The sequence below is a fragment of the Geotrypetes seraphini genome, chromosome 10 (assembly GCF_902459505.1).
Source record: "Geotrypetes seraphini chromosome 10, aGeoSer1.1, whole genome shotgun sequence".
NCBI lineage: Eukaryota > Metazoa > Chordata > Amphibia > Gymnophiona > Dermophiidae > Geotrypetes > Geotrypetes seraphini.
This window is the reverse complement of record NC_047093.1, coordinates 14264829-14282132: the sequence shown is the minus strand read 5'-3', so window position 1 is coordinate 14282132 and position 17304 is coordinate 14264829. Positions and strand designations below refer to the sequence as shown.

At 46.4% G+C, this 17304-nt stretch overlaps 1 protein-coding gene across 1 annotated transcript in view; it reads right to left on the bottom strand.

Annotated features, from left to right (window-relative positions):
• Positions 1-14726, bottom strand: part of FAM20A (FAM20A golgi associated secretory pathway pseudokinase) — a 77248-nt gene extending 62522 nt beyond the window's left edge. The window contains exon 1 of the mRNA XM_033962421.1: positions 14271-14726. Coding sequence (XP_033818312.1) covers positions 14271-14605 — 335 coding nt within the window. The 5' untranslated portion in view covers positions 14606-14726. The remainder of the gene's footprint in view (positions 1-14270) is intronic.
• Positions 14727-17304: the final 2578 nt, after the last annotated feature.

Genomic DNA, 17304 nt, shown 5'->3' with positions numbered 1-17304 from the left:
TTGATCGGGAGACGCGTCCACGTGTGGTCATTCTGAAGTTACTCAATTTCAGGCATAAAGTGGAACTGTTGCAACTATACCGTAATAAGAGGGATGCCTTGAAATATGATGGAACCCTAATTCGCATTAGCCAGGACTTCTCTCAGGCACTTCAAGAACGGAGGCGGCCTTTTTATCCACTTTGTACACAACTCTCTGATTCAACTATCCGGCTCTGTTGAGGATCCACAGTAATGGAGTCTGGAAGTCTTTTCAGTCACCCGAAGCAGCCACTGACTTTATTAAAAAGCTTGAAAAATCCACTCCAGGACAGGCTTGACTCTGGAATCTGAGCTCATTTTACTGGACTGTTTCTGCACCTTAACTGTTACTGTTTATATTTTCACTATTTGAGGAAACCCTGTTTTACATTACTTTTGATGTATATCCTTCTACTAGCCGGGGTGGCCCTGGAGGAGGCGTCTTTCGTGACCCATTTTTCTCCCACATGATGGGGGCAGTTGGGATTGTTGGGGAATTGGGGGGGGGGATGTTTCTGGGTGGCAGCAGCGGTACTTTGGGGGCGCATTATGTTTATTCTATTTTCTTTCTATCTATGGTTCATGTATTTTTTTGGGATCATGTATATTGTGTGACTGGAGTGTGTTTGCGTGGTCTAGGGGTGAGGCTGGGCACCCTGGGACCCCCTTTACTGGAAGGTTTCTTTTATATATCATGAAGAGTGGGGTATGCCATGGGTGATAGACAGTTCCGTATAATTTCCTGGAATGTATCAGGTATAACATCGCCTGCCAAGCGTACAAAAATATTATCACAGTTGAAACATCATTCAGCTGACATAGCTTGTTTACAGGAAACTAGACTCACTGATATAGAACATCAAAAACTGCGGAGGGGTTGGGTGGGGGACATATACTATGCATCCTGCACAGGGAAGAGGGCAGGGGTGGCCATATTGATTAGAAAGGGCTTACCCTGTACTGTCCAGGTCCTGAGACGGGATCCCACCGGTCGATACTTATTAGTGAAGGTACTCGGACCGGGGGGATCCTTCAGATTATTGGTGGGGTATGGCCCCAATGGATATCAACACTCTTATTTTCAAAATTTGGTTAACATATGTTTACAGAACTCGGGTGACCCTCTGGTACTGGTGGGAGACCTGAATCAAGTATTGGACCCTGGGGTGGATCGTTCGGGGGGGATAGGACCGACGAATGTGCGACGGACGAAGGGAGTCCCCTATCTGTGTCGAGCTCTGGGGTTGGTGGACCCTTGGAGGTTACTTCACCCCACCGACAGAGATTATACCCATCAGTCTAGAGCCCATGGATCCTTTTCCAGAATTGACTATACCTTAATTTCGGAGAGCATGTTTGCTCGGGTCTCGGAGGCTACAATTGGCCCCCTTGAGATCTCTGATCACCATATGATTTGGTTGGACGTGGCGGTGGGGGGTCCCATGAATACCGGGATGGGATGGAGATTTCCTTCGTACCTACATAATGATTCTCATTTTCGGGAATTTCTGTCAGAAAGATGGGAGGATTACTGTTCCAATAATGCTCAACATATTGCTCAACCTATATTATTTTGGGATGCAGCGAAAGCGGTGTTACGTGGGGAAGTGATTGCCTATGTGGCTTCTAGGACCCGGAGAATTGCACAACGTATAGTGCAGCTCGAACGGCAGTCAACACTCTTGAAACGGGAGCTGTTGCGTGACCCCACTGTGGCCGCCAGAGAGGCGTATACCGCAGCTCTGGCAGAATTGAATTCCCTTATCCATGAGCGGACAAAGAAATTATTATTTTTTCGTAAATATCAATTTTATAAACATGGTAACAAAGCCGGGAAATTGTTAGCATCGATAGCCAAGAGCTGGAAGGGATCCAGATATATTGCTATGATAAAAGAGAGCTCGGGGAAAGTGCTAACTTCAGCGGCAGACATCTCCACCTGTTTTAGGAATTATTTTGCAACCTTTTATGCTTCCCCGGGTCCTTATGTTGGACCGGATGTGCAGGATTATTTAGAGGATGCAGGGATGCCCAAATTGTCGGCGGCTCAGATTTCCCGGTTAGGTGCTCCTTTGCAGCTTCAGGAAGTGTTACAGGCGATCAAAACACTGAAGCCTTGTACTGCCCCCGGTCCGGACGGATACTCCCCGGAGTTTTACAAGATCCTATCGTCCTCCGTGGGGGGGTCTCTTTTGAATTATTACTCTGAGGTTCAGAAATGTGGTACTTTCCCGAGGTATGCGAATGAGGCTTTGATTACCTTGATCCCGAAACCCTCTAAATCGCCCACTGATATCGAATCTTATAGACCAATATCACTGTTGAATGTTGACTTAAAAATTTTAGCACGTCTCATGGCGGATAGGCTGGCGGCCCTGTTGCCCACCATCATTGTGCCGGAGCAAGTTGGTTTTGTGCGTTCCCGTCAATCGGTAATTAATGTGCGCCGGGTGCTCCTGGCTTACTCTCGAGCTCAACAGGTCAAGTCCCCAGGACTACTGGTTGGGTTAGACGCGGCGAAAGCCTTCGATAAGGTTCAGTGGCATTATCTATTCCAGGTTTTATCACATATGGGATTTCCGGATAGTTATATGGCATGGATTCGCGCACTTTATGCTGAACCTACGGCATCTGTATTGGTTAATGGTGTGCGTTCTACTTCCTTCCCGGTGGGCAGGGGGACGCGTCAGGGATGTCCATTGTCACCTCTTCTTTTTTTACTGTACTTAGACCCTTTATTACGTACGCTACAAAAGGATGACGAAATTGTGGGGCTCCCAGAGGGAACGTCCCAACTGAGAGTGTTGGCATTTGCGGACGATCTTTTGCTAACGTTGGGCTCTCCTCAACGTTCTCTGCCCCGAGCTCTGGATCTTCTGGATGAATTTCATTTATATTCTGGTTTAGTGCTTAATAAACAGAAGTCCATGGCGCTGTCAACATCGCCTGAGGTACGTCTTGAATGGCAGGGGGACTTTCCTTTACAGTGGGCTTCGTCCCAGCTAACATATTTGGGGGTGGTGATTCCTCAGGACCTGGGCAGGTTGTACTCCATTAATATTTCACCCTTACTTCATCGTACAAAGACTACACTTGCGGGTTGGAGGACCCTTCCCTTATCCCTCTCTGGTAGAATAGCATTATACAATATGATATTGTTGCCGCAATGGCTCTATATATTACAAATGCTACCCATTATGTTAACAACAAAACACTTAACACAACTAAATTCCCACCTTTCCGCATTTTTATGGCGAGGTAAGAGGGCTAGGATAGCCTTGTCCAAGTTGATGTTGCCAAAGTATCGAGGGGGGTGGGGTTTACTGGATATCTCACGATTTGCCCTTGCGTGTCAATTAAGACATCTTCATGATTGGTTTTGTAGCACTACTTGGTTTTCTTTGCCTGAGAATGAATGCTTTGACTTTAGACCTTATCATTTTAGCTACCTGTTACATGTTAGGCATTTGCCTGATTTGCCACTACTACATTCACACCCCTTTTTGCAGGTAATGCGTATGGCTTGGAAGAGGTTATGTAAGTTGCTGAAAATCTCTTCTGTTACAACACCATATCTCCCTGTGATGGGCAACGGGGACTTTCTTCCCGGCTTGGACTCTGCAACTTTCAGACGTTGGAAGTCTCTGGGACTGCATTACGTATCCCAGGTGGTGCAGGATACGGGTATTCCTACTTCATTTGCTGAACTACAAACACAGTTCCATGTGTCACCTGGGGACTGGTTTGCCTTTCGACAACTTTGTCACTACGTACATACTTTGACTCCGGTGCCATTGAAAGAGGAAGTTCACTCTAGCTTACGGGAAGCGCTCGATCTTACTGCTCAAGACCATGTCCCGTTGAAATTTTTTCATAGGTGCTTACGGGACCTATCCGGAGAACTGGACTTAATTGCTCTTGCTCAGAAATGGTCGGCTGATCTTCAAGTGCCTATCTCAGATGATGTGCTACGTAGGGGCCTTCGGGTGGGGAACGACCCTACCCTATCCGCAATAGAGAAGGAGCGAAATTACAAATTTATATTGAGAGCGTTTTATCCCCCCAAGAGAGCTATGACTATGGGGATTAGCGCGACTTCTGGCTGTGGAAAGTGCGCACACCTTATGGCATCTTTCGGACATATGTTTTGGACATGCCCTTTGGTGTCTACCTTCTGGTTAACTTTGGTGTCTGTGGTGGCCGAGCTTTGGGGATGCTCATGGAGGCTGCACCCTAACTTTCTCTTTACTTTACAAATCCGTTTCCATCCACCTAAACAGGGGTGTGCACTTTTCCTCAGAAAGACAATACTCATGGGCAGGAAATGTATACTGACGCAATGGCTTTCGCCTCAACCTCCTTCTCTTCAACAGTGGAGGTCACTAATGTTACAGCAAATGTTGTTGGAACGCAAGGATATTGTGGACTTGACATCAAAAAAGGGTAGGCTGTTCCGCCAATGTTGGTACCCCTTTAGTTTAACATTTGTCTCGACTATTCAACAACAACTTTGGGATGTATGACTTATATATTATTACCATACTTTGGTTTCTTTTAAAATGTTTTGCTTTTACTGCTGCTGCTGCCCGGGTGGGGTGGGGTGGGGGGGGGATGGGGAAGATTGGGAGGGTTGGGATTTGGGAGAGTTTTGAGATTTATCAAAATGTTTTTGTCTTTTCTCTGTTGGATTTGACATGCTGCTTCAATAAAAATATATTATACATAAAGAGGGGACGGTTAGTAAGTTTTGTTTCGTCGATCTCAGCGTCCTAAGTGAAGAGTAAGGGATTAGTAGTCTGTCCAGAAATAACGACTCGTGTGATTGTTGGATTTTAAATGTTAATAATACAATTTTAAACGTTATTCTGTGTATAATAGGTAACCAGTGTGCATCTTGTAGGAGCGGTGTAACATGATCATATTTTTTTGAGTTTGTTATAATTTTTATAGCTGTATTTTGTATTATTTGTAGTCTTCTTATTTCTTTATGAGTTATGCCACAGTATAAAGAATTACAATAATCCAACCTAGAAATAATTAGGGAGTGAATAAGAATTTAAGTGCTTCTGGTCTAAGTACCTTTCTTAATGATCTGATAAGTCGCAATTTATTGAAACAGTTTTTGACAACTGTGCTAATTTGATTATGATAGCTAAATTCTTGATCCAAAGTTACTCCCAATATTTTTGTTGTATTTACTTGTTGAAGGGGAATATCGTTTAATAATATCTGATATCAAACCCTTAAAGAATTCAGGGATCGTACCATATACGACACGAGGGGGAGGAGAGAAAGGTAAGTTAGTAAATACATCGAGAAAAATGAAAATAAAAGGGAGGTAGTGGGGGGGGGAGGGAGGGAGATACATTAAGGTGGGGCTCGCTTCCAACCCAGGCTCAATTAGGATGAACTTCAAAATACTGTAATTCTGCCTAACCGTCCAATGAAACTGAAAGAATGGGGAAGTTTCAGCCCACTGATTGTCACAGTTTTCTTTTTTGGAGAGCACCATAACCCCCCATAATCCAAATTCTGTTGGCTATATTCCACGTTTTTCAGTGGATCAGGGGAAAATCCAGTGGCCTATAAGGGGGGGGTCCTCCATGTGGGTGGGAGTGCCAGCACCTCTCCTCCTCTCCACCCCTTCCGTCTCGTCCCACTCCCCCCTTCACCTGTTTGCGCCTCCCCTTCCCTCCCCCGTGCCTCAAGTTGTTTACCGCTGCGAGCAATAACGTCGACGTGCTCCTTGCGACTGCGCCAGCTCTCCCGCTGACATCACTTCTGGGTGCCGGCGCATGGGACGTGGCGTCGGGGGTCTCGAGGAGCCTGTTGAAGTTACTCCCAGCGGTGAACAATTTGAGGCATGGGGGAAGGGAAGGGGGACATGCGAGCGCACGACAGGGAGGGATTGGGGAAGGAGCAGGGGGGCGGAGATGTGAGCGGGGGAGGGATATTTCTGCACCGGACACCTTTCAGCCTCGCTACGCCACTGGGAAAATCCACCCAGATTGTAAGTTTAGATGTCACACAAAAAACAGCGGGAACGGACAATGAGCACCCCACAAAAAAAGGTCTTGTTTATTCCAATAAAGGACGTACACAAACGGTGGACCCGACATAGCACTGTGTTTCGGCGAATAACAGCGCCTGCATCAGGGGGTCGCTAAACATAAAAACATTAACCCCTCTCTTCTCTTAAACTGTGCTAGCAGTTTGTAGTGCAGAGGGCCGCGCTGAATGGCCCACGCTGCTCCCGACGCTCATAGGAGCTCTATGAGCGTCGAGAGCAATGCGGGCCATTCAGCATGGCTCACTGCACTAAAAATTGCTAGCGCAGTTTAAGAGAAGAGGGGCTAAGTCATTAAATATAACTAAATAAATACACGTAATAAGAATAAAAATATCAATAAAACAAATAAAAGATCCCAAAGAGACAACAGGATAAATAAATAAAAGCAAAACCATTGGTAATGAAACTGTAAAAATACTGAAAAAACAAAAAAGATGTACACAAATGACAACCAGATCGTCGAATAAAAGCACACCTGCAATGTTGTAATCTACAGATAATAAGTCCTTTGTTAATACAAGGCTATGTCATCCTCTATAATAAAACCCTAAGCGCATGCGCACTTACGATACCGTGATCCCTGCTGCTGTGATGTGTGCTTCCATGCTGCACATGCGCACAGCCTGCCTTCTGCCCCGATCTCCAATGCCGGCTAACTTCCTGCGCTGCCGGGACGACTCTTCTCACCCCCGGACCAGCAAACGCAGCAGCTGCGGTTTCATCTTGCAGCCGCGGGGCATTTGCTAGGCCGGCCCACTTCGATAATGCAAGGTGGGCCAGCCTAGCAAAAGCCCCGAGGCTGCCCGGGCTAGCGGATACTGGACAGGGGAAGCAGGGAAAGGAGAAGAGTACTACTGGACAGGGGGAGCAGGGAAGGGGTGCTGATGGACAGGGGAAGCAGAGAAGGGGTGCTGCTGGACAGGGGGAGGTAAAACAAAGGGAGAAGAGCTTCTGTTGGACAAGGGAATCAGGGAAGGGGTGCCGCTGGAGAGTGGGGAGGTAAAAGGAAGGGAGAAGGGCTACTGCTGGACAGGGGGAGCAGGGAAGGGGTGCCGCTGGAGAGTGGGGAGGTAAAAGGAAGGGAGAAGGGCTACTGCTGGACAGGGGGAGCAGGGAAGGGATGCTGCTGGACAGGGGGGAGGTAAAAGGAAGAGAAAAGGGCTACTGCTGGACAGGGGAAGCAGAGAAGAGCTGCTGTTGGACAGGAGGAGCAGGGAAGGGGTGTTGGTGGACAGCTGAGGAAACAGAGAGACAGAAAGAAAGACAGACAGTGGCCAAGGAAAGAGAGAGACAGACAGAAGGATGGACACACACATCTATTCTAGCACCCGTTAATGTAACGGGCTTAAAGACTAGTAAAAACAAAATGGCACCATCAAACAATGCATTTTAAACCAAAAACACACATTAAAATGAAATAGCAGCCTGACATGATATTCAACCTGAGAACACGGGCGCTTTTATTCGCCGAAATACAGGCCTCCTTTTACTGAGCCGCGTTAGGGTTTTAGTGCGCGGAATAGGGCTTTAATACGCTAAATTGCCGCCCGCGCTAGACCTTAACGCCAGCATTGAACTGGCGTTAGTTCCGGCCGCCTCGCATGGGTTTCGCGAGCGCTAAAATGCTGCGTGCGCTAAAACCGCCAACACAGCTTAGTAAAAGGAGCTCACATGGCAGTGTCGGGTCCACCGTTTGTGTACATCTTTTATTGGAATAAACCAGACCTTTTTTTTTTTTTTTACAGCCGTGATCTTTTGTGGGGTGTCACTGTCCACTCCCGCTGATTTTTGGTGCGATTTTGAACCCGTGGGGTTTTTTTGTCCTGTTGAAATTTAGATGCTATCCATTTCAGAATCTGTCTCAGGAGCTGGTTTGCTATGCGGCAGTGAAAGGTGGTCAGCACTGTGGCTCGCAAGGGTCTTTCCTATGTACCGAAGCCACTTTTAGCACGGCTAAACAAATGATAAATGATAAAAGCATTTATATTCCACATCTACCTTTCAGTTTATTGCAGATTACAAACCGTGTCGAGCTCCACTTCCGTGGAGATGATGCGGTATATAAACTTAAGGCTTAGTTTAGTTTAGTTTAGTATTAACCAACAAAGTAATGCTGGGAAAGTTAACAATTAATTAACCCCTCCCCCCTCCCTTTTACTAAGCCACGGTAAAGGTTTCTACCGCGGCCTGGAGCGCCAAATGCTCCGACACTCATAGAAATATGAACGTCAGAACAGCGTCGGAGCATTGAGCGGTCTGGACCACGATAGAAACCTCTACCGTGGCTTAGTTAAAGGGGGGGGGGGTGTAAATTACAACATACTTCAATTCCTAAAAAAAAACAACACCACACCAACCCAATTAAACAATTTATTAATTAACTAAGGCCTTCTTTTACTAAACCGTTTGTACCGTAGCCTGGGGCGCAAAATGCTCCAACGCTGCTCTGATGCGCTTAGGAATTCTATGAGCGTCGGAGCTGCGTCAGGGCATTCAGCGCTCTGGGCTTCGGTAAAAACCTGTACCACAGTTTAGTGGAAAGGGGGGATTAAGCGTACTTCAATCCTTTGAAAAATAACTAAGGCGAGTTTTTACTTTCTTTTCTAACAGATTGCAATTCGATTCCAATCTCACTGAAGAAGGAAAAGCGTTCCAAATTTTTGCCGCCTGAAATGACAGCTCTTTTCTGCTTTATACCTACCATGGAGGGTTAACCTCACTTTAGCTGGGTTTGTTTGAACGAAGACCTTTGCTATATGACTAAAGGCACAGTATGGACATAAGAGATAATATATGATACCACCCGTACATCTAATTTCTCAATCATCGCCACCCCAATTATGGAACTCAATGCCTACTCATCTTCGGAAGGGTCAGCTCTTGATCGATTTAAATCTAACCTAAAGACATTTTTGTTCAAAGACGCATTTGATCTAGAATAGTGTTCTTCAACCACCGGTCCATGGACCAGTGCCGGTCCACAGAAATTTCCTGCTGGTCCACAGGGCCAGCACGTGCATCAGGCCCAAAACAGTGTTCTTCAACCGCCAGTCCACGGTGCGATCGATGCGGCGTTATCTTCGAGCCAGCTCCCTCTTCCTAACTGATTCAGTGCACAAAGCCACGGGCAGTGGCTCCTACGGGCATCCTGTGCCTGAACCGGAAGCCTTCTCTCTGACGTTGCAACGTCAGAGGGAAGGCTTCCAGATGAGGCACGGGACATGCAAGGTGCAATTAGTACTATTATGGGGGCGGGGTCTGGGGTGGAGATTGGGTAGAGATGGGCGGGGTCTGGCCCACGACTTAGCCCCGTGTTCTTCAACCGCCGGTCCACAGACCAATGCCGGTCCACAGAATAATTCTTTTATTTCTGCCGGTCCATAGGTATAAAAAGGTTGAAAACCACTGATCTAGAACATCCTAATTACTGTATAATTTATTCCCATATTTTCTGTTGCTTGTACTTCACTGGTTGTCAGTTGCCTTTTTATTGTAAACCGCTTAGAACTTGCTATGGTATTAGAGCAGTGGTCTCAAACTCGTGGCCCGGGGGCCACATGCAGCCCACCAGGTACTATTTTGAGGCCCTCGGTATGTTTATCACAAAAGTAAAATAAAACAGTTTCTTGATCATATGTCTCTTTAGCTATAAATGACAATATTATTATTAAGACTTAGCCAAAACTATAAAGAGTTTTACCTCATGCAAAATTGTCATTTCTTTAATAAGACATTAACTATTTTTTTCTGAGGCCCTCCAAGTACCTACAAATCCCAAATGTGGCCCTGCAAAGGGTTTGAGTTGGAGACCTCTAGCCAACGGGACTCTCACGGGGATGGAAGGCTTTGGAAGCAGGGTTCGTCCATATAATATAATGGACACGTCAGCCTTAGTAAAAGAGGAGATTTATAAGTTAATTACTTGAACAGAAAACAAAATAAGGGTTCCACCAAAGAGATTCCACAAGGAAAACAGCAGCGTAAACACAAAAGAAACTGTGGAATTGATGATCCTGTCAGAAGTAATTGCTGCTTTTTATGGGGACGGGCGGGGATGGAGGCAATTCCTTGCGGGGATGGGTGGGGACGGAGAGGATCCTGACGGGGACGGGTGGGGACGGAGAGGATCCTGGCGGTGACAGGTGGGAATGGAGAGGATCCTGGGGTGGACAGGTGGGGATGGAGAGGATCCTGATGGAGACGGGTGGGGACGGAGAGGACCCTGGCGGGGACGGAGAGGATCCTGATGGGGACGGGTGGGGACGGAGAGGATCCTGGCGGGGACAAGTGGGGATGGAGAGTATCCTGATGGGGACGGGTGGAGATGGAGAGGACCCTGACGGGGACGGGTGTGGATGGAGAGGATCCTGGCGGGGACGGGCGGGGATGGGTGGGATTTCTGTCCCTGCGCAACTCTCTACTCCAGACTCACCCCAAGCCCTAAAAAATATTTTCTATTTTTTAGTGTGTGGGTAGCTTACAGCAAATATACAAAACTGCCTTGCGGTAAGCACGTGTTAGTATAGGGGCCTCTCAATTTGCACATTTTGCATCCGCATGCATAACAAATAAGATAAACACCGTTGACAGAAAACCACCAGGGACGCTTGCCCTGATATAGAAAGAACCGGAAGATGTAAAGATTAAACGTGAAGGTTGGTTTACTGTCTCATACATTTTCTGCTGAATTATAGAGAAGCTAGACTGGAGGATACAGAGATACAGGAAATACATGTGAGACAGATGAAGACAAAAGCCACCTGACAGATGGTTCAGTAGACGCTACAACCCGGTGGGGAAAATAAGAAATCTTGTACCACCTTCTACCAGGCTTAAACGTTTCATCAAACATTGATTATTTGAACGGTTTGTATTCAGAAGGCAGGCAGCCCGAGCTGTTTTCAGCCGTTTTATTCCTCAGAGGATGCAGCACACATCCGAAGGTTTGGCTATTAGTTTGAACTTCAGCAAACCAGTCAGCCAAGGGCAACTTGGAGTAGATGAACAGCTCAACAAATGGTAGAAGCCACCGTCTGTCCCATCCTTTGTGGACAAAGACAGAGCAAAAACAGGGCAGTCTCAGATCCTGTGGGTTGTGGGTATTTTTGGGAAGGAGGAAATTTAAAAAGAAAAACAGAATGTTGTTTGTACGTGAAAGAGGGTTTTCGTGTTGTGAAGTTGGGTTCTCTGAGAACAAAACCAGCTATGAATAGGAGGCTGGTTAAAATCTTTATGGTCAAAAACCAGGACCAGACAGGCATTTCCCTCTAATCACAACCACTGAACAGCACTGGAGCTGTGAAAATGAGAAGTACACTTCTCCCTCCGTATTCGCTGTGATAGGGGATTAACAGATTAACTTTTTCACATGTTATTCACTGTTTTCTATTAAAAACCATCGTGAATGTGGTGAAACCGTGAATAACAAGGTGGGAGACCTGGCCTGTTCCTGAAGGAGAAGCAAAACACGGTGAAGAAAGTGCTGGGAATCGGCGATTTTCTCCTTAAACGCTTGGAATCAGCGATTTCTCTTTGCAAGTTGATGTAATTGGGGGGCGGGGAGGAGCCAGCAAGCTAAAAAACGTGAATAATTGAAACTGCGAATGCTGAAACCGTAAATACGGAGGGAGAAGTGTATTTCTATTTATCCCATTAATATGTCATAGTGCTTGAGAAAGTGCTGGACAGTGGAATTCAGTACAAGGAACTGTAAAACAGACTAAAATCTAGATACAAATGGCAGAATCAGGGCAGGAAGGTTTGAAGCATTAAAATAACCCTAACCATTATAAAAAAAAAAAAGACAAATGTTTCCCAGGAATAAAAATAATGAATAAAAAAAGGGTTAGGCCTTAGCCAGTTTTTGTAATCATGTTATTGAGACAGACATGGGGGAAGCCACTGCTTGCCCTGGATCGGGAGGATGGAATGTTGCTACTCTTTGGGATTCTAGAATCTTCTTACTCTCTGGGATTCCAGAATCTTGCTATTCTTTGAGATTCTATATGGAATAGTGCTACTCTTTGGGATTCTAGAATCTTGTTACTCTCTGGGATTCCGGAATCTTGCTATTCTTTGAGATTCCGAATGGAATGTTGCTACTCTTTGGGATTCTAGAATCTTGTTACTCTCTGGGATTCCGGAATCTTGCTATTCTTTGATATTCTGTATGGAATGTTGCTACTCTTTGGGATTCTAGAATCTTGTTACTCTCTGGGATTCCGGAATCTTGTCATTCTTTGAGATTCTGTATGGAATGTTGCTACTCTTTGGGTTTTGGCCAGGTACTAGGGATAAGGATTGGCTACTGGGCTTGATGGACCATTTCTCTGACCCAGCAAGGTTATTCTTATGTTCTCTCTTAGCACATCTTTCAAGGCCGTCCATCTCTGCCACCATCTCTTTTTCCCTATCATCACTGGTACTATAGTCATTGGTATTTATTTATATGGATTAATCTTACCCCTTTTTCTGTAATAGCTCAAAGTGAAGCGAATGCAGTTTTCTAGTTGATGTTGACCAGGAATAGTTTAGACCTGCTTAGAGGGAGTTGCAGTAGTCTAGCTGGGACAGTATAAGCATTTGTGTTAGTTCGGCAAAGTGGCACTCTTGAAAGAAGGGTCTGCTAGGTCTTAGGGCCAGATTCTCAAACTTTACGGTTGCCTTTAACGCGGTTGTTAAACTGGTTCCAGACGGTTTAGCGTGCATCTATTTTAGTGGCGTGTTATCATAACAGCTTACCATGGTCTTTTCCGAACTTCCTAGCAGTCTCAGATTCTGCCATGCAAATGGACTCACCAATATTTAAAAGAGCACTCCAGTGGATACTTCTACATCGCCGAGTGATTTTCCAAGCACAGTGTTGGCTTTTGGCGACAAAAAAAAATCAGCGACTGGTCCGGGGGTGCTGGTACTGTGAAAAGCCCATCTCTGGTGTGTGTTTTGACTGTGGCTCATGAAAAAAAAAACAACTACATGATTTACATAAATTATAATCTTTTTTTTTGGGGGGGGACGGACAAAAGCATGCTTCTTGAGCATGTGTATTATAGCCATGTCATGTGTTTCATGATAATATTTGGCATTAAACACAAATTACAAGATTTACATGAATTATAGCAGTTGTTGTTTTTTTTTTTTTGGGGGGGGGGAGAAAAGGCATGTCTTATGCGTGCCTGTTGAAAGCTGACGTTGCATCTTCTCTCCCTTCCCTTCATCCAATAGCTCTGGCACACCTACGATTGACACACCACTTACGGCATTGCTTTTCCCGGCCCATGCGCACATTTACGCAGTGTATTCTGCGCACGTGCCGATCACTATCACCGGCGACTCATCTCATGTAAATCTAGCGAACCTTCGCTACTCTCCGCCAACCTCATTTGCATACGTGGTTGGGGTTTTTTTTTCCAGAATGACTCGCCTTTTTGAAATCGCTACAGTAACGGCTGCGACAGCGGCCCCATGGTTTTTTTCTGCGAAGTTTTGAGAATCTAGCCCTTGGTCTTCTCAAATTGGCATCAGATGGGGCAGGCAAAAACACGGAAACATTCGCGACAGCGCCTCCTGTTTGTAAAATATCCAGATGCGAGGTTGGTGGGGGTCTGGGGAACCTTTTAGATGTGATCACTAGCTAAGAAATTACTTAGCCCTGGGACCCTGGAATATCTGCAAATTATTTCCATCGATTTTCTGATAACCAGTTGCCAATGAAAATCCTCCAACCCACCATTCGGAGGGAGACTGTGAAAGTCTGAGATCTCAGACAATTTTTTTTTCCACTCTGCACCGAACTTTAAATCCCTATCAGAACCGAACCTGAATGCAACTAAACAACCAGAAAGTGGAGGCAGAGAAAGAGATGTTTAACCAGTGAGAAAAGAATAATTCTTTTTTCTCTCTGTCTCTCTAAGAACAAGTCTCCTTTAAAACACTTGTTGGGGCGGAAATGCTATTTTCGAGATTTTTTTTTTTAATATACTTTAACCCTCCATTATCTGAAGTAGAAACTTTAAAGATTGTAAGCTCTCAGGGCAGAGGGAAAAGTACCAACTCAATCTGAGCTCGTACAGAAAATCTTGCCCCCGCTACCCCACCTCGGGGTGGACACAGACTGAACGGGGGCATTGTACGCGCCTAATATAGGCGCGCATGAACGCGCAGGGAGAGAAGACACCCACCTGTTCCAGCGACCGACCTGCCTGCGGTAGCTGCGGACAGCCTCGGCCCCACTCAGCAGGTAATCGTCGGCGCCCGGAGGCGGCTGCGGGGAGCCGCGGTGCAGCGGATGCTGGAAGAGCCTCCGCAACTTGGAGGGCGCCGGCCGGGACTCGTTGCGAGGGACTGCCAAGGGCCGGGGGGCGCAGGGGCAGGGGGGCGGCGGACGGACGGTCAGCAGCGGCAGCAGCCCCCCGCGCCGCCTCACCTCGGGCCAGATGTGGAAGTAGAGATCGGCGGCGAGCAGCGCGCACAGCAGCAGCAGCGGCAGCAACCGATCCCTCCGCAGGAGCCCCATGCCACAGTGGGGGGGGGGGGGGGGTCTCAGCCCATACCCCGGCCCGGAATCTGCCACCGGAGGAGCCCACACTGCATGCCCACCCCGCCTGGGGCGCAGATCTGGAAGCAGCAGGGCAGAGGCGGGGGTAGAAGCTGCGGAAACACCTCCCCGGGGATTCCCTGCAGGTACTCCTCCCAGAAATAGGTTTTAAAAAGGAAGGGGGCGGGGGGGGGGAAGCAAGAGGCCACTGAAGCACTAGGTCCAAGTGCTGGAGGAACCTGGGTTCAGTGGTTCAGTGCAGGAACATGGTAAAAAACCAGGGGTCTTCCCCCCCCCCTCCTCCATTCTGATTTGGGCAAAGAAAGTTCTGGGTGGGAGAGAGTGGGAACCGAGACGCCCAGGTCCCTTGTGGACGTGTAACTTTTGCCACTTTTCCTCCGCCTCTGCGGCTGGTTTTCATTTCGCTTTCAGGCTCCTGACTTTCTTTCCAAGAACCTGTCAGGGAGGGCGGAGTGCTCTGCGTTTGGCTGCTTCCGTTTCCCCCCCAAAGACCTTCTCTGACAGATTTTTCGCACCCATCCCGATTTTCTATGTTTTTCTTTCCTGACAAGATCCCCCCCCTGCAAGAGGACCCCCTCCTACCTAACAGCTTCAAAATTCCATTAGATATTGCCAGCCGACCTCAGGCTGACTGTTCTGGCCCATTTTTTTGGGTGTGTGATGCTATATTTTGATGTTATATAACTACATACATTATAAAAGCCAAAACCATTTTCAAAACTGTTTCATCTGAACAATGTTAAAATTCTCTCACCCAAAGTTTAAAGGCTCACATTTTGTTTACCAAATCCATAAACAGAAAAAAAAACCCCTCATAGTTCTTTGTCTCTGAACCGGTGGTAAATAATGTTTAAGAACATAAAAACAGCCTTACTGGGTCAGACCAATGGCCCATTAAGCCCAGTAGCCCATCTCCACGGAGGCCAATCCAAGTCACAAGTACCTGGCAAAACCCCAAATAGTAGCAGCAGTCCATGCTACTGTTCCATGTCTGTCTCAACAGCAGACTATGGACTTTACCTCCAGGACTTTTCCTCCAGGAACTTGTCCAAACCTTTTTTTTTTTTTTTTTTAAAGCCTAGCTACATTAACTGTTCTTACCACATCCTCTGGCAACGCATTCCAGAGCTTAACTATTGTCTCAGTGAAAAATCATTTTCTCCTATTGGTTTTAAAAGTGTAACTTCATCGAGGTTCCCCTAGTCTTTCTAAATCTTGATGAAGTAAAAAAAAAATATTGATCCACATGTACCGGTTCTACACTGCTCAGGATTTTGTAGACTTCAATCATGTCTCCCCTCAGCCGTCTCTTTTCCAAGCTGAAGAACCCTAACCTCTCTAGTCTTTCCTTATATGAGAGTTCCATCCCCTTTATCATCTTGGTCGCTCTTCTTTGAACTTTTTCTATTACCACTCCATATTTTTTGAGATAAGGAGACCAGTGCAAGTGCAAAGTGATGCATGTGGGAAAGAGGAACCCGAACTATAGATACGTGACGCTGGGTTCTGTGCTAGGAGTCACTGCCCAGGAAAAGGATCTGGGTGTCATCGTTGAGGATACGTTGGAACCCTCAGCTCAATGTGTGGCGGCGGCTAAGAAAGTAAATAGAATGTTAGGAATTATCAGGAAAGGAATGGAACGCAAAGATGAAAATGCTATAATGCTCTGTGGTACGGCCGCCCTCGAATACTGCGTGCAGTTCTGGTTGCCGTATCTCAACAAAGATATAGCGGAATTAGAAAAGGCGTAGAGAAGGGCGACAAAAATGATAAAAGGGATGGGACGACTTCCCAATGAGGAAAGGCTAGAGCGGCCAGGGCTCTTCAGCTTGGAGAAGAGACGGCTCAAGGATGATATGATTGAGGTCTATAAATTACTGGGTGGAGTGGAAAGGGTGGATGTGAATCGTTGGTTTACTCTTTCCAAAAATACGACTGGCCATTGTACCGTGGAAGTTATCTGTTCAATTGGCGTCTATTGGCACAATATATGAATGAGGAGGTTACCGTGTTACAAAGAATACAGGTTATGCGGCTGAATTTTGATTAGGCTGGAGTAGAAGATGGTTAACATAAGAACTTATGAGTTGCCATTCTGGGACAGACCAAAGGTCCATCAAGCCCAGTCTCCTGTTTCCAATGGTGGCCAACCCAGGTCCCAAGTACCTGGCAGAAACCCAAAGAGTGCTGAGGTTGGCTCTTAGGCATTGGTGGAATGAGGCATTATGACATCACAATATGAACATATTGTGATGTCATAATGCCTCATTCCACCAATGCCTAAGAGCCAACCTCATCAGTGATGTCACAATGGCTTGATTGTCATATAATTGGCTCACATAAGAACATAAGAGTTGCCATTCTGGGACAGACCGAAGGTCCATCAAGCCCAGTATCCTGTTTCCAACGGTGGCCAACCCAGGTCCCAAGTACCTGGCAAAAACCCAAATAGTGGCAACATTCCAAAGCTCAGATTGTGATGCCATAATGCCTCATTAGGCTAATACCTAAGAGCCAACCGTATCAGTGATGTCACAATGGCTTGATTGTCCTCTACTTGGCTCACATAAGAACTTAAGACCGAAGGTCTGTTAAGCCCAGCATCCTGTTTCCAACAGCAGCCAAACCAGGTCACAAGTACCTGGCAAGATCCCAAG